The 20165-nt window shown below is 53.0% G+C and overlaps 1 protein-coding gene across 2 annotated transcripts in view; it reads left to right on the plus strand.

The window, feature by feature from the left end:
- Nucleotides 1-12123: 12123 nt before the first annotated feature.
- The window catches only part of KCND3 (potassium voltage-gated channel subfamily D member 3), a 208836-nt gene continuing 200794 nt past the window's right edge, over nt 12124-20165 (plus strand). For both annotated transcript variants that reach the window (XM_065927278.1, XM_065927282.1), the window contains exon 1: nt 12124-13229. In XM_065927278.1, the coding sequence (XP_065783350.1) occupies nt 12124-13229 (1106 nt within the window). The remainder of the gene's footprint in view (nt 13230-20165) is intronic.

The following is a 20165-nucleotide window of genomic DNA, read 5'->3' on the forward strand; positions in this document are numbered from 1 at the left end:
GACATGACTGACTTAGCACACGTATACTCCTGTTAGTGGCTTCCTGAATCCCCAGCTGTGGGACCCTGAAAGAAGCCACTTAACCTCTCTGCACCTTGACTAACTGCTCAGGGACTGGAGTAAATAAATTCTGATGGCCCTGAGGAGATGCTCCTATGCCCAGCTATGGGAATAAGGGATAGGAGGCAATGGCAGGTTCAGAGCCAGAGGCCTCCCAAGCCCCAAGGAGACTCAGTGACAATGAAGGGCCCGTACTAAGGGGCCCCTACTGCAGTCCCTCACTGCAACTGTGCCTTCATAAAGCTGCATCCACATGAGGATCTAGCATCCTTACTAACTCCTCCAGCATAAAATTCTCCCAGGACATGCTCCATGGGCTTCTGACATGATCCAGCCCCTGCCTCATCCCTATTCCTGTGGCACTTCCTCTATTGCTCATCAGCGGTCTCCCTCTTTGGGGTTGGAAAACAACCACTTCATCCAGGTGAACTTGCCCCATCCCTGGCGCTGTTATCGTTATATGCATAGAGGTGTGTGTCTGTCTGTTTTGTGTATGGTCCAGTCCCTCTACCTTCCTCTCCAGGCAGATTTCCTCACACTTCCTGCCCTGAACAGCAAAGACAAGCACCAGTTATATTACCGTTGCTCTGTTCCGGGCACCCTTCTAAGTGCTTTACCTGTGAGAATTGTTCCTCTTCACCAGAACATGTAAGGTAGATAGTTCTATGTATTACTATTTTGTGCTCTCCAGGTGGTGTGAGTGGTAAAGAACCCTCTTGCCAATGCCCTCCTCCATGGAATCTTCCTGATCCAGGGATCGAACCCGCATCTCTTATACCTCCTGCATCTCCTGAAATGACTTAACATGCGGGCACATTGCTATTTGAGAGATGAGGAAATCAAGGCACAGAGGTTCAGTAGCTTCCCCAAGATCACACAGCAGGTAAACAGCGGAGGCAAACTCAGGCAGTCTGACTTCAAAGTCTGTTTATTTACCTCCAAGATACACAGCACCCTGAATACAGAAAAACAGAAACCTTCAGAGGTGCAGTCCCACCCTCCAAATTCCTGCGTCATCAAGGGGAAGATTGGTGAAGTAGTCCAGCCACAAGCAATGAGGGTAGAGGCAGCCCTTATGGACACTCAAAGGCACAGCTTCTAAGAGCAAACCTGAGCAGAGCAGCCCTGGGAAATCCCCAAGCAGACACCAGCTCCGGCAAGTCAGCAAACTTGGAGGCTGCAGACTTGGTGGGGCAGCCTCTTACCCCCACAATTCACACAGTGACAAGCTCTGCAAATAGCGGCCAGAGTGAAGGGACTAAAGAAGAATCTTCATGTGTGCACAGCTTGAAAGGGACACACATACAGAGCACAGTCGTCCATAGGAGCACCGTCTTTAAATAGAGAAGATAGCCTGAAATACGCCCTGAACTCACATGTGTGCGCACGCTCTCTCTCTCTCACGCACACACACATAAACACACACACACACACACACACACACACACACACACACACACGGCCACGGCCAGCAGACTGACTGAACAAAAGCCTTAGCTGTGCCGGTGGCAAGGGAAGGAATTCTAGTGCCCTGGCAGCTCCTAACTTTCAGTTCCTATTTAGAATATCTGAATTGGGAGCATCGACAAGCTCCCAAATTAGCTTTTTAAATAGAAGCTGAGAGTTAAAGGAAAAGCGGCCGTGTCATGGGGGAAATGTAAGTGAGAATCCCGGCCAGGCCAGGCCAGAGGCAGAGAGGGGAAAGGCGAGGCCAGGCAGTGCTGGAAAGATGCAATGGAGGGCATGGAGCCCAGACAAGGGAAGCATCTCCAGGCAGTGGCTCCTTCAGCTGCCGGAGTCAAGGGGCCTCCCTTCTACCCATCACTTGCTCTCTCTCTCGCTCTCATTTTCCAGGTCAGCTGGTTGTGAGAAGAGCTGGTAAGTAACAGCCACACTGGTCTAGACTAGAAATCTGTCTTTTATATTTTCCTCTAGATCTTCTCAACAGAAAGGAGAATACAGTCTACAGTTACTTCACTTAAATGATGAGATGTGAACCTGGGAGGAATGGGTCCAGAAGTGTGTGTGTGTGTTGCAGGGCAAGGTAGGGAGGGAGATGGGGAGTGTCCTGAATCAATGTCCTGTCTTCAGACAGGGCTGACCAGGCACAGAGAGCACAGTTGTCCCACAAGTATATCTCTCTGGAGGAGAAGATGCTCCCAGCTAACTGTTCCTGGAAACCTCCAAGCTTTGGGGCAGACTCAGACCCTGAGCTACCTGCAAGATGCAAAACAAAGATGGGAATGCACAAGAGTTCAAACCTGGGCAGAAATAAAATGCGTGCGTGCTAAGTTGCTTCAATCCCGTCCGACTCTTCGTGACCTTGGACTGTAGCCTACCAGGCTCCTCTGTCTATAGGATTCTCCAGGACAGAATATTGGAGTGGGTTGCCATGCCTTCCTCCAGGGGATCTTTCTGACCCAGGAATTGAACCCCAATCTCTTATGTCTCTCACATTGGCAGGAGGGTTCTTTACCACTAGCACCACCTGGAAAGCCCCAAGAAAAAAAGCACTGAGTTTTAACTCTCCCAAATTGGGCAAGGGGGTGAATGGCTGAAGGAAACTGCCCCTCCCCAGACCTGCTCATCCAGAGTCTGAGAACTCTCAGGGGTCACAACAGTTGGGAGAAAATTAGCTCTTCCCCAGGGATGAGAGGAGGGAGGTGGGAGCAGAGCCAGGGCCTTCCCCGAATTCTTCCCCCCGTCTGCCAGGGAGTGGCACTGTTGTTAATCATTATTACTGTATGCAAATCACTATGCAAATCCCTCACCACTCCTGGGGCTCCTGGCAAATGCTAATAGAGCCCACGCCCAGCTCTTCAAGGGCCAACTGTACACCTTTCAGACAGACAAGCTGAAGGGGGCTTTGCGGGGAGTGGGACGAATGGGTGAATGAGGGCTTCCTAGCCAGCCAGGAGCCCGCTGGGACTCAAGCCACCATGACTCACCCCACCTCTTAATCTAGAACAGGGCGAAGGGTTCTCATAAAAGCCAGAAGCCTCGTTCGGACTCAGAGGTTCTTTCCCAGCCCCCTTCATGCACGTCCGCCCCTTCATCGCACTCTGCTTTCCCTCGGGCTCTGTTTCACACCCAGAACCGTGGTCGCTCAAGCTCTACGTTTCGGCCCCTGCTGAGGCACGGAGCCGCTTCGCCTCCGGAGCGCCAGGCGATTCCGAGCATCCAGGCCGAGATCTCGGAATTCTGGACTCGGGAACAGCTGGAGCCGCTCGGGTCGGCACCGTTCGCGCGGACTGAACCCTCTGCGAACCGAGGCCGAGAGTGTGGGAGTCTGGGCCGTATACCACTCTCTTGGGATGCTCCGGAGCTCCATCCGCCCGACCTCTTGGGCACTTGCCGACTGCCCGCTCCCCATCCTGGGCCGAGCCACCGGGCAGTGGGGATCCTTGGGCTCCGGAGAGGGATCGAGGGACCGGGAGGACTCGGGTTGAGAGTTCATGCTGCCAAGTCCAGACTTAGGGGTCTAGGTACTGAGTCCACGTGGAAGGATAGGAGGGCGAATTCCTACCTTCGGGTCGTGCCCCTTGCGCTCCGGAAGAAGAGCGTCTCCTACGTGGGGCAAGGGCATTGTGTGTCCCCCCGGGACCTCTCCAGCCCCGGCACACCAAGCTCACGGCCGCGGCGAGCTACGAAGCTTGCGCGGTGACGGGCTCCACCTCCCCAGGTGGCAGGGCTCGGCCGCAGGCAAGTGCTGATGCCGCGTGGACAGTCGGTGAGAAACAGACACCCAGCTGGGTCCACACACACACCCCACGCGCGCACACACTGACGCTCCCTGTCACCTCTCCCCGAGTCCCCAGCACACACGCCTCCGAGCTCACACTCACGCCTACTCCGCGCTCCGCCTCCACGCCCAGGCCGAGCTCACCTTGCCACGCTCACCCCCCTGCCCACCCTCGCTGGCACACGCGCCCACACCCGCGTCGGCACACTCCGCCACCTCCAGGCACACCCTAGGATTCCTCCACTGGCCCGGGGAGACGCACCAGGCTCTGCCTCGTCTCCCTGCCCCCCACCCTGGCTCACGCGCGCGCCCCTCTACACACACACATACACACACACACGCGCACACACACACCCTCGCGCGGGGAGTCACTCCCCCTAGCACGCCCTCGCCCTGGGCACCCTCCCGCGGCGAGGCTCCGGGTCCTCCTCGTCTCTCCCTCCGCGCTCTCTGGCCCGGCCTGGAGCCGCTCGGTCGCCGGGGATCTGTCGGGAGGCAAGGGCGCAGCCTCGCCGCCTCCCCCGGACTCTCCTCTCCGCCCCGCCCGCGCCGCGCCCCCATCGCCTCCCCCTTCGGGAGAGGGACCTCGCCAGGCAGCCGGTGGCCCGCCGGGCTCCGCTCCGCGCGGCGCCGGCAGCGGCGGGGGCAGGGCGCGAGCGAGGGAGCCCGCGAGCCCGCGAGCCCGCGAGCGGAGCGGCGAGGCGGGGAGGGGACGCGCTGCCGAGCCGGGGCTGGAGCGACGGCGGCCGCGGCGGCGGCGACGGGGGAGGGAGGGCCCCACGGACAGACGGACGCACGAACGGACGGAACGAAGAAGGGAAGGAGAGACTGGGCTCGCGAGGAGGAGCGGTGCGAGCGGCGACCGCTGGGCGCTTCCCCGCGCTGCTGGGTGCTCTGCGCCGCCGCGGCCCCCGGCTCCCCGCGGCGGCTTCCTCGCGCGCGCGGGGCGCGGGGTGCGGGGCCCGGGGCTTGCTTCGCCGAAGGTAAGAGGGACGCGACCGAGCCTTTTGGAGCCAGGAAGCGCGCTCAGCGCTGCTCCCACGCCTGTTGCTCCGGCTGCCCACGCGGCACCCTCCCACTCCCGCACCCGGGTGGGTGGGCGCTGGGGCGCCGGAAGGATTGGGGGTGGGGCTGGCGCCGTGGGGGAGCAGGCAGCCGGCCCGGAGGCGTCGGTTCCCGCGGGCTGCGGAGCCCCCTCCGGGCAGCTAGGCGCTGTGAGGTTTGGAGGTGGGGGTGTGAACCTCTGCCCTCCTTCCATTGGCCTGCCTTCCCTCCGGGGTGCCAGAGGCAGCGCCCCGGGATCCGGCGGCAGGTGGCGACGGCTCGCTCGGTCCCCGCTCCTTCTGAGGGGAGAAGGAGAGAAATGGCTGAGGGTGGAAGCGGGGAGCAGTTTGGGGCGCTTTACAAAGTTCTTCAGCCGGGCGGTCGGGCGGTGTGCCTATCACAGGCTGGGGGCCCGCACATCTGGTCCTGCCCGACGCCGATTGCCCCGGGCGAGCTCTGGGAAGGGTCTCTAAGCAACACCAGGGGCCGGAGTGGCCCGGGGGAGGCCGTTGGAAAGACTCACTTTGCGAGATGTTTACACTGGGAATGAGGTGCGGAAGGGACTGGGCAGAGAAGTTACCTAGAATCAACTAAATTCCTGCACTTGCTTAGTGTTGACATTTGAATTGAGTCCAAGATGTTCTGCTTTTATCCCGGGCAGCGGTGATATGTCAGCAACAGGCTGAGGTTCTGAACCTGGAATCTTAGAGCAAAGAGAAGGCTCGGTTATATTTCTTGGGAGAGGGTGCCTGAACTTTCTCCCGATTGTAGGTACAAGGCAGTCTTTTCAAGACCTGGTTCTATGTGGTTCGTGATGGTATTTTGCATGAATGTTACAGAGATGGTTAAATTTACGCGTTATTTACCATCACTTCAAGGGAACCTGGATATTTAATGTCTGTAGAAAGGGGGCCTGGACCAGCAGGAATTCAAGGCAAAGCATGTGTACCTTTTCCCCATGTGGACATGTTGGCACAGGGGCTGGAATAGATGTGTTTATTTTCCCCTGTCTCTACTGGAATGCAACAAAATGCAAGTACAAAAGAGACCCCCAGAGGAAGAAAGATTAGCAGCTTGCTCCCTTTCGCTGTTGAAGAGGCTGGAGAAAAAATCAAGAGTTCAGAAAAGTGCTCTGGCTAGCCTAGGAGAGGCACTGCGGGAGAAGAGGATCTCTGCGTGTGTCCCAGGCCTGCATCCCAAGGATCCCCATCTCGTCACCCTACCAATTTCATGGCTGCTTACCCAAACCCTGTGGGCACAGGAGAATGCCCTCTGGGTTGTCAGGACCCTCTGCTCCCAGACTGGCTCCATTCTGGGCTGAGTGAAAAATTGTGGAAAGTGAAAGTTTCAAGAGACTCTCCATACCCAGTTCTCTGTCGAGGCCACTGAAGGGTAGATCTTGGTGACATGATGTTTTCATTGCCTTGTGCCTGTGCTCAGGTTAAGGGTCAGTCCCCAGGACAGATGGTCTGCTCACTTTGCCCACGTTGGGCCGTCTCTCTCCGCCACAGAAGCTGGCTAACAGGGCTGCCTGTTTACAGCAGGGGGAATATGTTTCCCTTTTCTAGGATTTTTTTTTTTCCCCTGCCTGTGTCATTTCAGCACTCACCTGTTTCAAATGTCTCTTCCCCATCCTCCCCCCACCCCCATCTTTCCCACTGTCAAACTCTTCTGCCAAAAACAAAAATAGCTTCAGATTTTTCATTTGTAAGGCGTCCACGTCCTAGTAAAACCTTGGCATTTGAGGCCTGTGCAGTGCTATTGGCTGGAAATGGGGCCGCACTGTGGTGCCTGTTGCAAGAATTCATACCCAGGTCGGCTCCAGGAGGCGTTGGTGCCTGTCAGGGGGCGAATGTTGTGGTGAGCATCTTGGAGAAGCCCCGCTTGAGCTGGGTAGAGCCTGCAGGGTTGTATGGAGGGGATGGCTGACATGGCCACAGGCATGGGACACTTTTCCTCCACTTCCAAACTCTGTCTCACACACACAGAAGTAACAATGGGGTGATTCCTCCCATTTTGGCACGTTTTACCAAGCACACAGGCCTTGAAGCTTTGGAGACAGCCTGGCCTTCTTTGGGAAGATCGTCCTGGTTTAATACATGGGATAAAAGTTCGACTGTGGGACCAGAGGCTTTTATGATAGATAGAGAGGGACTGTTCTTCCTTCCCCAGTTCTCAATTATTCATCTGAGAGTAGTTTGTAAAATACCCAGAGACTTTGGAGAAGAAGAGATTGGTGTGGGGAGGGGAGAGTAAAGTGATGGGATTCAGCGTGGCAGCAGCAGGTACCAGGGAGTGAGGCTTGGGAGTCAGGGTGAAATAGCACTGGCAGAATGGAAGTGGGAGGGCGCCACTCTCTCAGGGTATACAACTGCATACCTGGCCCAAGCAGAGTACTAGGGGGGTACCTGCTGGTTCTGTGGTCTCTTACTCTTTGCCACGGGACCCCCTCCCCCAAATTTCTGCCTTTCTTAGCTCCATCCTGGGATAAAGCAAGGATGTTAAGAGTCAGAGGTCCAGGGCCCAGGGTCTGGAGCCCGGGCCCCTTTTCCCTCCAGGGGTGTGGCCAGGGGTTCTGTGAATGAACTGGGCCTTTGATTGCCTTGAGTTCTAAGCAATGCAGGCTCTGTGCCCCTTTCTGGGCACCAACCTCATCAGAAATTCCCAGAAGTGCCTCCGTTAAAAGGAGGCTCAGACTAACTCCGTCCCCACAGCAACAAACCCAGAGGCTCTACGGCTTGCTTTGCAGGGGCCACCGTGAGGAAGAGATCTTGATGACACCTGAGCTACAGGCTTGATGTCCTGGATCCAGTAGAATCAAGGATTACTTGAGCTAGAGATCTCCTTGTCACTTTCTTGTCCAGTTATCTCATTTGACAGATGAGGCTTGGGCTGCCCAGAGGATAATGGTGGCTTGCTTTCACAAGTTCAGGTGAGAATTAGAACGGGAGTGCTGGGCCTTCCAGACCCCGTGCTTTCTGCTGCCTGGGGACGGGTGGGCAGAGCCTGCCTCCTGCTCTCTCCCCAAGGACCTTCGGTATTTGGCTACACCTAGGTCAAGAAAGTCATTTGGCAGTGAGCTGCCATGCCATGCTGCCATGCTCCATCACTTCAGTTGTGTCTCTTTGGATTGCAACCCGCCAGGCTCCTCTGTCCCTGGGATTCTCCAGGCAGGAATACTGGAGTGGGTTGCCATTTCCTCCTCCAGGGGATCTTCCCCACCCAGGGATCGAACCCGTGTCTCTCATGTCTCCTGCACTAGCAGGCGGGTTCTTTACCACTAGCACCAATTGATCAGTAGCCTATTGGAAAATCGTCACCTCCTATATACACAGGACATAGTCACTTTGAAGGAGTCTCAGCTCCTTTCCTGAAGCTTGTCAGCATAAATGCCCATGTCATAGGATTTTTGTGGGATTAATTAACTCTTCCTGCAAAACGTGCTTAAACCAGTGCCCACTGCATAGTCAGTGATCAATAAATGTTAGCTTAATCTGAATTGGAATTATCTTGTGACCAATCTTTAAACTGCAGGCTTTCTTCCCAAACTTCTCTTGCTCCTCAGAAAACCTAGCTAAGTGTGTGCTTCAGGACTACAGATTCTCCTAGTAGCCTAAAGGAAATACAGGGAGTTAAAAGTGTACATTTCTTGAAGAAAGATATAAAATGCATGGGATGTGTTCCCCAATCTTCTATCAGCAGCATGTGGATTACTCATTGCCATGGATAAACGATCCCCCTGTTCTTTCCTCAGTTCCCGTAATCAAGAGCTCATCAGGCCTGCACTGTTTTTCTGTTCTCTGACTGGTGACATTTAGAGGGAATGTCATTGTCATTCCCGATGTCTTCTGTGGCACCTGAATCACGTCCCTTTATGAGGAAGCAGAAAGTCCTGTGAACATGCTCCTTAGCATGCAGAGGGGAAACTGAGGTAGAGGTCGGCTCCTTGGGAAAACTCCACTGAGAGCCACAGTGAGTCGGAGGCACTTAAATTGGATTCATTTTATTTAGATCTGTCTTCAGAGTTTACTGAGTGGAGAGAGAATGCCCACCCTTGAAAACCCCGATGGTGTGGAATAAAATCGATGGATTATGATTGGCATCTATGTAATCTTGATTCCCACCTGTCCTTCATTGTGCCCACTTGTGGGGATCATCGGTAGGTTGAGCACCTACTACGCTACCTCCTGACTTGTCATGTAAAGATAGAAGCATCGTGGCTTTACCCTTAGGAGCTTTGTGTGCGGTGGGGAAAGCAGGGAAGAGGCCTGGCTATCCCCTCGAACTCCACATCGAGACGGCCCGGGTTTAAATCTCCCTGTCTAATCATTACATCCTTCAGCCAGTTATACCTCCTCATGCTTCATCTTCCTCATCTGCAAAATGGGGACGACAGTGGTGTCTGCCCCCTGTGGGTGTTGGTGGGGTGGATTGAAGTGGTCCATGCCATGTAAGCATGTGACACTGTGCTGGCTGGCAGTCAGCCCTCAGTGCACATCACCTAATATTCTTCTTACAGGAAGACCTTGAGACGCAGTGCAGCACAGGATCTCGGGGCTGTGGTGTGGGGCCAGACTGCCTGTCCAGGACTGTAGTCCCTGTCCTTCCCCCTTCCAGCTGGCCGACTGCTGAATTTCAGACCTCTTCTCCCTAGGGTTGCTGGGAGGATTACATGAGCTGATCCACTGGAGACAGTGCAGTGCCTGGCATAAAGTCAGCGCTCAGTTACTGTTGGCCATGATGATAAGACTCGTGAAGAGTGTCTGTAACCCAGGCGAGAGGTGCTAGGGAAGAGGAGCAAATAGAGTGTGGAGAGCCCAAAGGAGGAGAGAATTTCAGAGTGGGGAGAGGAAGGCGCATCACAGAGGGAGCAAGGCACAGGGGAGCTTCTAATTGGAGGGCTGGGTGAAGGGGAAGGATAGTCCCAACAGAAGGAAGAGTGCCCACAGACAGACCCCCAAGGACTATGCATGAGCCCATCTAGGATCTAGGATAGGTGCCTGGGACATGGGGCTGGCATGATAAACCAGGATCCATTTGTGAAAATGCCAGAATGCCAGTCCAAAGAGTTCAGACTTGATTTGGTAAGCCGTGGGAAGATCTTGGTTTAGGGAGATTAACCTGAGCAGGATGGATTTACTGGGAACTGTGAGGCGAGCAGAAGTAACCTAACTTAGATTAGGAGTAGGCCTTCCTACTATCAGGTAGCTTTCACTTAACAATGACCACTGTTTGCCAATTAGGACCAATTAGCTTTCACCGATGTTTGACAATTAGGAAATTAGGAACAGGGTGGAAACCCCCAGGAAAGTCCCGCCTGCGCAAAAGTATTGACCAATGAAAATGTTTTGCAAACGTGTAACCAATCCGCTTCTCACTCTATAAATTTGTGTAACAGCTTGGGCTCGGGGCTCTCTGACCTGCACCACTGCGTTGGTTGCGGCAGGGAGTCCTGACTCGAGTCAGTAATAAACTTCCCTTCCTGCGAGTTGCATTGTCTTGGAAGCCTTCTCTCTTCCCGCTCGGGGATTCGGACATCGGGCATAACAGGAACAGGAGAAATAGGGGTCGGGAGAATGAGAGACAAACAGACCAATAGGAAAGAGGACTCAGGGAAGCGAGGCCTTATGAGAGCAGAGACCTACTGTCTCATTATCTGGCAATTATTTGCATCTTTGGGTGCAGCAGTGAGGAAGATGGCCAAAGTGACCGGGGGTTAAGGATGCTGTGAGCCAAAGGTGAAGAGCAGCTTTTTTGCAAGGAGGTAGACCCAGCTTCCTCCTGTCCAGTTTCAGAGATCTCCAGGTGGCAGAGTCAGGAATGAGAGAAGGGAGAAATCTGGAAAACTTAGCAGAGCTGGGAGTCAGGAGAAGCAAACAGGGTTACAAGGAAAGATGAGATCAAATTGCCTTACAAGAGTGATCCTCTGCCTCATTTATTTAAACCAGCTGAATTACAGAGGGTCCAAATCATTCTGAGTCAGGATTGGCTCTGTGAGATCAGTTTCGGATCTGGGAAAATGAGCGTGTCAACCCCAAACAATTTCCCGTTGCTGTTCGTGTGTTTCTGTGTCACCACGTGTCTCCCCACAGATGGTATACATTTGGGGATTGCAGACTCATTTCACTACTGTCTTTAAAAAGCCAGACTCGGGAAGGTAAATCTGTTTCCCAAAGCCAAATATAATTCTCGGTGCCATTGTTCCCTCCATCCATGCAGGTGATGGGGAAGTGTGTACACAGCCCGGTTCAGAGAGCGGTGAGTGAAGGGCTGAGGTGGCCCAGCTCCGGAGGAATCTCTGAGGGTGGAGTGAGGCCAGGTGAAAGAGGCTGGCACGGGAAAGGGTATTGTTATATAACCTGAGGGAGTTAGGGATGGTGGGCAGATGGAGACGGGAGGCGAGGAGTCTGGAGATGGCAGTAAGTGTGGATCAGCTTCCTCTGGAAGGGAGAAGGACAATGCTTGAAAGGCAGGTGAACCAAGAATCCAAGAGTCCTTTACAAGGTGGGGGAGGAACCCTAGCCTCCAGCCTCTCCCACAGCTTTCTATTACGGCTCTGAGAGCATGACTGGACATGAGGTTGCCCAATGTCCCAGCTGAATGTCCCAGAAGGTAGCACGCCACCAGGGTCAGCCTTCTCCATGGAACTTGGGGACAGAACTCCACCAAGTTCTGGCATCTCAGAGCATTTTCCAGAGTCTTGGGCAGCCCCAGCCTCCTCACCAGTGAGGAGTGGAAAGAATGTGTTTCCCTGATCTGCCCCCTCCACACCCCACTCCTGATTACCCTAGTGGGTGAAGAGAGAAATAAAAATTAGCATGTTTATCCCACTTTTAAATTCGTTTAATGAGAACTCATTTACCCTCTCCCAATTTAAATTCGTAATGACACCATAACCTTTCCGAGCTGATTATTAACCACGTCTTCCCAGATCTTTCTGCTAAAGAGGCTTTCCCTCCAAGTGCTCCTGAGCCCTCTTGGAACTTGACAATTTGTCAGGCAGTCAACAACATCTGGTGATCCCACGTTGCTGTAGACCGGGTGCGGAATCAAGTCCCCTCTCTTTGGTGGCGACTTCAGTTCCATTCATTTCCCTTCCAGACGGTTGCTGTTTCACTTCCTGATGACCCTTGCCTGTGTCCCGTCTCCCGCCCGGGCGCAGACAGGGGACTCACGGGTTCTCTGCTCTCTCTTCCTGTCTCCAGGGGTCGCTGAACTAACTTCCAAGCTGGTGTGCGGGGTGGCAGAGCAGTGGCCGCCCAGGAGCTGGAGTCACCATGGCGGCCGGAGTCGCAGCCTGGCTGCCCTTCGCGCGGGCTGCGGCCATCGGGTGGATGCCGGTGGCCAACTGCCCCATGCCCCTAGCCCCGGCCGACAAGAACAAGCGGCAGGATGAACTGATCGTCCTCAATGTGAGCGGGCGGAGGTTCCAGACGTGGCGGACCACGCTGGAGCGCTACCCGGACACACTGCTGGGCAGCACGGAGAAGGAGTTCTTCTTCAACGAGGACACCAAGGAGTACTTCTTCGACCGGGACCCGGAGGTGTTCCGCTGCGTCCTCAACTTCTACCGCACTGGCAAACTGCACTACCCGCGCTACGAGTGCATCTCCGCCTACGACGACGAGCTGGCTTTCTACGGCATTCTGCCGGAGATCATCGGTGACTGCTGCTACGAGGAGTACAAGGACCGCAAGAGGGAGAACGCCGAGCGGCTCATGGACGACAACGACTCGGAGAACAACCAGGAGTCCATGCCCTCGCTCAGCTTCCGCCAGACCATGTGGCGGGCCTTCGAGAACCCGCACACCAGCACGCTGGCCTTGGTCTTCTACTACGTGACTGGCTTCTTCATCGCCGTCTCGGTCATCACCAACGTGGTGGAGACCGTGCCGTGCGGCACGGTGCCCGGGAGCAAGGAGCTGCCGTGTGGCGAGCGCTACTCCGTGGCCTTCTTTTGCCTGGACACAGCCTGCGTCATGATCTTCACGGTGGAGTACCTCCTCCGGCTGTTCGCGGCGCCCAGCCGCTACCGCTTCATCCGCAGCGTGATGAGTATCATCGACGTTGTGGCCATCATGCCCTATTACATCGGCCTGGTCATGACCAACAACGAGGACGTGTCGGGCGCCTTCGTCACGCTCCGGGTCTTCCGCGTCTTCAGGATCTTCAAGTTCTCGCGCCACTCCCAGGGCCTGCGGATCCTGGGCTACACCCTGAAGAGCTGTGCCTCGGAGCTCGGCTTCCTGCTCTTCTCCCTCACCATGGCCATCATCATCTTTGCCACTGTGATGTTTTACGCCGAGAAGGGCTCCTCCGCCAGCAAGTTCACAAGCATCCCCGCCTCGTTTTGGTACACCATCGTCACCATGACAACACTGGGGTAAGTCGGAGCTGTTGGACTGGAGAAGGGCGGAGGTTGGATTGACGGGGAAACTGTGGATGGTGTCAGAGACGGACACGGAAGGATGGAGTCACTTCCCCAAGTTGTAGGAGCAAGGGAAGTTGCTAATCGGAAGAGGAAGGCGCCTAAGTGATTTGTTTGGGGATGATGAATGCTCTGAATTGAGTTTTCTTTTAGCAGTAGGGTATGTATTTTACAAAACATGGAAAATTGTCACCATGTCTTTTTTCAGTCATGCATTCTGCGTTTGTGTGTGTGGTGGGGGAGGAGTGAGTGGAGACTGCTGCATTCTTATATGCACCTGAGCTTGCAAGGACTGCCTTGAGGAGGAAAACAGGGCAGCAGGAAGGAAGAATGCTGTAAGAAGTTCAGTGAGAGTTGTCAGGAGGGTACAGATTTCCATTCACAGGAGACCCTAGAACTCTCTTTTTGGAGCCGCCCTGCATTTCTCCTTCGTAGTATATTTGCAGGCTATTTTCTCTTCTGCCTTATTTTTCTTTTTTGCTGCCACAGATGCTCAAGGGCTCAGTAGCTCTGAGTAGACTTTCTCTAAGTGACTCTGAACTTGGGTTTTCTGCAAAGTGGGGCACCTGATTTTTTTTTTTTTCTCGCTGAAGGAGCAGTAGTTTTGCTTTCTCAGCCTGAGTCTGTGATGGGATGGTCCTTCAGCCTACCTGGGTGATGGTGAGATGGTCTGATGGAACATGTGGTCAGACACAGTAGCAACAGTGTCATCAGTGGGAGGGAAAGGTGCTCAGTGAGGTCACGGGTGACTCTGTCTCTTCTCTCCCCAGGGTCCCCTCTCCAGTTGAGATCACCGAAATATATTTATGGTGCTGGGATATGAAGCTTTCCATCAGAGGATGGGGGGGTGGGGGGTGGCGCTCAAGAAGCAGATTACAGCTTCACCCTAACAGGATTAAAGCCAGCGAAGGCAGCTTCATGGAGATGTGTATTTCTTAGGGGCTGCTGCTTCAGCCGTGGGAAGTCATTGAGGCTCAAGCAAAATCCCTTCACAATTCATACACTGGGGCTGTATTTGCTTAGGCCAGGAAGCGTTATATTACTGATGATGAATTCATGAAGCTTTTTATTTGGTGTTTGACAATTCAGTTGGTGGCGTCCTGGTGATTCGATTTTTTTTTTTTTCCTGGCTGAAACCCTGTAGCGCTGGTATCGGTTTTTCCATAGTGCTTATTGGGAATGACTGAGCAGGTGACAGGACCTTTTAAAATGATTACATTTGTCATTCTGCCACATGAAAGAGAGGAGCAAGGGGGAGAGCGAGGGCTGTTGTTGTCCATTTGTGAAGACCACATTTGACGGGGGCATTCCACTCGTCTGGCAGAGGCCACCTTGCCCTTCCCTTCCTCTTCAGCACACATGCAGTCTCCCACTAATGGCTCCCACCCAAAGTGGGCAAGGATGTCTGGTCATCTGACCTTGTCTCTCTTGACTCAGGGAGTAGATGTGGCTTCCTGGCATGGTGGGATATTTAGGGATAAGATGGACTGGAGAGCTGGCCCTGTGTTAGGAGAAGGAGGCACATTTCCTGCTTCTCTGCTAACCTGGCCATCCCCTTGCTTTCCTGAAGGGAACTTCTCAATTGCCAGGACCTCCGTGGCTACACTCTGACTGTCGAATACCCTTAAGTGCCCCTTGATGGGACTCATGACACCAGTGATGCCTCAGGACCGCCATGGGGAGGAAACAGGGCAGACGGCTGAGTGTCAGAGCGAAAATGGGGCCATTTCAGAGGAGATTAATGGAAACTTCAGTGGCCACCTGCCCGTTACTTTTTATTATTAGCATAACAGCATATGTGTGTCTACTATGTGTCAGCAGTGTGCTGAGCACTTTGCATATGCTATCTCTTTAAGTCTTCACAACAGCCTTGCAAGGTAGGAAAAATTCCACATAACTTTGAAGATGCAGCAGGCAAGGCTCAGAGAGGTTAAGTAAGTATCTATAGTCACAGAGCTGCTGAGGGGCAGCGCCGCTTTTCAAATACCAGCCTGGCTGTCTCCAGGGCCCTTTCTCTTTTCATTTCCCACTCGTTCGCGTACCATCAGGGCCTGTAGGTGGAAATCAGCCCTTCAGAGCTTTTCTTTCTTTTTTTTTTTAATGGCCTCAGGGTGTCATTATCTATTCTAGTCCTATCTCTATTTAAGAAAGTGTCAGCGTGGTGAGGACTACAGACACCTCACTAGGCACACAGGGAATTTATGAATATATAAAATATTTTCTTCTGGCCAGTTTAAGTTCTGCCTAGGAAATTAATGGCTGCTTTCACTGCAAAATCTATTTACTGTCACTGGGGAGACCAGTGATTTCCTTTAGCCTTCACTGTGTAGATCAAGGTCAAGTCTAGCGCCAGTGGGTGGACAGTCATGGCCTCACATTTTCTTTTGGGAGGTGAGGGAGGGACAGAGCAAGAGGTTTGCCAGAGAGTGAGGACTCCTGCGTGGAAAGACCCACACTGCCCACCCCAACTTTGGGCCCTACGAGCTCCTCACCCTTCCCTTCCTCAAGCAGCAAAATGTCTAGCCTTAGTGAGGTAAGACTCACAAGCAAAATTGAAGCCTTTAGTCATGTTTTGCTTAACCTCCATTAAGCAGTGGGAAAGCAGGCTTTTTCTTCCCGTACACCCTAACCAGTGTCGGGTGGATCAGGCTGCTTGACTTTGACCTGAGTTGGCGGTGGAACCCATCACCCCGCTTGCTGCTTGACTCTAAACAGCAGGTATTTGGCAAAACTCTTAAATGGGTGAGTCAATGAGAACGGGACCCCTTCTCCATGTGCTTGGTTGGATACTGTCCTCAGTCCCTTCCAGACCCACCTGTCCCCTCTCTAGGGTGGACCCAAGATTTGTGTCTCCCCCAGCGCTGGCCCCAGGGAGGGAGCAGGGCAGTCTTCATCTGGTGTGTGGTCCCCGCTCCCTGGGATGATCTGCGACGCTGTGGAGGGTCTTCTTGCTCTTATCGGAGGTCTTACCCACCCGATCCTGGAAACCATCCCTCTTCTCTGGCTGCTCTCTGTCCTGAGCACATCCATTGGCTACTTGTAAGCTTGTTGGATCATTCTGGAAAGCCTGTCTTTGCTTACTCTTTGCTGGTGTTTGAATCCCAAGTGGCCGTGCAATGCCAAGGGCCAGTGTTCTGCCACGTTCTACGTTCTGTCTGGTTGCTTCCAACAATCCCTGGCAGACTCCTCCTTCCTGTCTCCAGACCCTTCCCACCCACACCTTCCTAGGCGTCCTAGTTCCAGTCCAGAAGGGCTGTCCTGTGGGCCTTTGCTGACTGATGAGTCGAGGGCCGATGTGTTGAGTGAAGGAGTTTGCTCTTCCTGGCTCTGGTTGCCATCTCTCTGCCTGCTTTCCCAGGACCCGTTGATGAGTTGCTCAGGTGTCCTCCAGGGAGGGATCTCCCGGAGCCAATTATTCCTATTTATTTAATTTCTCAGAATATCTTGAGCACACAGAACAATAACAACCCAGCCGCCACCAATACTGGAACAATAACAACCCAGCTGCCACCAATGGCTTTCCTTGGCCACCTCCCATGCTGGTGGGGAAGACACCTTTGCCCAGCCCAGGGTTCCCTGGTGCTCCCTTGACAGTTGAGCTTCCAAATTCACCATTAAAGAATTAATTTCTGTGCTTATAATTGATGCTACAAATAAAATAAATCCTCAATTATCTCAGTTAACAGAGGGAAGGGATAACACAGAGCACCCAATATTGAATAAGACCATCACCTCTAGTTTGGGACTGTATTATATATCATAGACTTTCTCAAAGCAGATTTTCCCTCTTCATTTTGTTTGACTTTGCTTGACATCACCACTGGGCACATTGTCTGAGTCAGTCCATGGGTGAAGCTCACGTGGGGCATGGGGCAGAGGGGAAGGAAGCTTTGTGAACAAGCATCCACAAGGGCCATCGAGCGCCAGCTCCAGGCCTGGAAGGGATAAAGTGCTCTTGGACATCTTCGGGAGGGGGAATTGGGCTTGGGAAGGGCACGGAGCAGCGTCACTCTAATGAGATGGCCCGATGCCGCCTGGTTGGCTTGGTTATGTAATTGAGACCGGCAGCCTATCTGTCACCCCGTGGCCTGAGATGAGAGAGCTTTTGACAGTGTCCAAAAATCACTTTAACGAAAACAGAATCGATTTTTACTTCTTCCAAGCACAAAGCAGCCTCCAGGTAATTTGCATTTCCCTTTAAAGTCTAATCCTGGAAGGGGCCTGCCTGAGGTTTCAGAGACTGGGAGCCAGGCCTGGGAGATCAATATGGGCACTCCACAGAATGGGGTGCTTGATCAGGCACCCCCAGTGGAACCAACCAGAGGTGGGTTTTGTTAACCCTTCAGTTCCTGAAATTCTGTCTTTACCATCATCCACTGCCTCTGGGGGGTCCACCAACTCTCCTCCCACCTTCCAAGGGCCTTGGAGTGGGGTGTTGGCCAAACAGTGCCCATCTGGATGGTGGTGGGTCCCTGCCTGGGGGATCTGATTATAATGCAATTACTGGGAATAAATGATCTCAGGATCTTCTCTTGGTTTGACATTTGTTAACCAATAGTTCTCTGGTGCTGAAATTCCTAAGAGAGAGTGGAGACCTGCATCCCAACAAGGAATCATTCATTCATTCAACATTTATTGAGTGCCTACTGTATCAGCCAGCACCATAGGCTCTGAGAACGCACAGGTGCCATGATTGTTCACCAGCCTTATGTAAAGTACAGACAAAATGAATGAGACTAGGGTAGGAAGAGCAGGGTCAGAAAAGTGGCTTTTATTCACGTTCTTCCTGTCCCTCCAGAGACTACCCCTCACTCTGCTCCGTCTGGCTAACTCCTGTCATCCTATAAAACAGCCTACATCGTCTCCTCCAGAAAGGCTTCCCACGTGCACTACCGTGCATCTTTCTTGCCAACTGCCACATTTCATTAACTTTGTTTATATGTCTTTTTCCCAGAATATGAGTTCCTCAAGGGCAGGTATCTGCTTCAAATATCACTTTATGATCTCTACCTAGCTCAGGACCTGATGTGTACTAGGCTTCAGTATATATCTGTTCAACGAAACAGGTGTGTACTCTGGCTTACCCATCTTCAATTTTCTCACTTGTTAACCATCTCCTGCCCATTGTAAGAACCAGTGAAAGTGCTATCTGACTGTTAGTGATATGGTCCTGTCTAACAGGATGTTTGTGGGTGGGTGAAAATGAGGAGGCCAAACAGGGAATTCTCTAGTTCTGATGTCAGTCTAGCAGGGTTGGGGCTTTCTTGCAAGGGAAGTTTCAACCCATGTATTTCACTATTGGCTGCTTGACCAGGCTCCATGCTGACTCCAGGGCCAGGGAGGAGCAGAAAGGGTGCCATAGATAAGCCCCCCTACCCATGACATTTCCCTCCATTCAGTTATTTATTCAATAGATACTTGAGTAGCTATTAGGCCCTGGGGATATGGCAGCAAAGGAAACAGCCCCTGATCTTGTGGGGCTTACATTCAAGTGGAGAAAACCAGACAGTAAAGAGATAGATGGATACATACCTACAGATAGGCAATCAGGAAGTAATGCATGCTGCAGAGAAAAATAAAGCATAATGTGATAAATTGGGGGTGCCAAGTGTGAGAGGGGATGCAGCAAGGGAGAGCTGCTATTTTATGTGAGGAGGTCAAGACAAGCCTCTCAGATAAGGCTGAATTTGAGCAGAACCTGAAAGAATGTGGGTTTCCTGGGGAGAACATAGCAGGCAGAGGGAACAACAAACATAAAGGCCATCAGGCAGGAGGAGCCTTGGTGCACTATTCTTGGAAGAGCAAGAAGGCGCTGATGGTCCAGCCCCAAGAGCAGGGACAGGTAGCGCAAAACAGCCCATGCAAGGCCCGCATAATCATTGTGGTCACCACAGGGACTTGGCCCTCTGCCTTTTACGAGTATGCTTGGAATGGGAAGTCATTGGAGAGTTTTGAGAAAACCTGACTCACTTGAAAGGATCTGGGCAATGGGCAGTGAATACTTTGTAGAAGAGAAGCTACCATAGCAATCTGGGCAAGAGATAAGCGTGGCTGGGATCTAGCGGTGGCAGCGGAAAGGGGAGAAGTGAGAGATTCTGTATTCGGTTGAAGGTCAAGGCCACAGGACACACTTGCTGGTCCTGCAGCTAGCCTGCCAGCTGAAAGCTTCACCAGCTCCCATGGTCAAGGACTGGCCTAAAAGACAGAGACCTAAAGACTTCCACTGCTGGGAGAAGCATCTCACAAGAAGCAGCCTACGGAAAGGGCCTTCAGGGTGGCTCCCAGACCCTGGCACAGGACGGCAGACCTCAGAGGCCGAGCCGGAGCATGGCCATCTGAGAACAGGGCTGGACTGGCAACCAGCAGCGGCATCTGCACTTGACTGAGGTTGCCTTCAACCCAGGCAGAGTTTCCCCAGCACCTGCCAAGGTGTTCACCACTGTGTGGGTAGTCTTGGCTCGGAAACTGAAAGGGAGCAGCCAGTCTCAAAGGCGGCAGCTCTGGTAGCTGCTGATACAGGCAGGGGGAGCACTTTGGGGCTGCAGGGGAGGAAGAAATGAATTCCCACGGGTGGAATGTCAGCCTTCGGGGTTCTTCACCCCAGGGTCACCACATTAGATTTGTCTTCCGATCCAGCTGTGCAAATCGCCGCAATTTTTGGAAGGGAATTTAATTTCCATGCTGATGCCCATTTCACAGCTCTCATCCAGAATCTCTTAAAATCAATCTCTCTCTCTCTCTCTGTTTGGTTTTGTTTGGGTTTCCCTCTTTAAACACACCCGTAAACAAAAACATGATTCTTCCTGAGGAGCAGCAATTATTCTGCCTGAAAATAGTGTAAATAAAAGGCAGCCGGGCCCTCCCTCTCCCCAGGGGTGGGGCAGAACCCCT

The sequence above is a fragment of the Muntiacus reevesi genome, chromosome 1 (assembly GCF_963930625.1).
Source record: "Muntiacus reevesi chromosome 1, mMunRee1.1, whole genome shotgun sequence".
Lineage (NCBI taxonomy): Eukaryota > Metazoa > Chordata > Mammalia > Artiodactyla > Cervidae > Muntiacus > Muntiacus reevesi.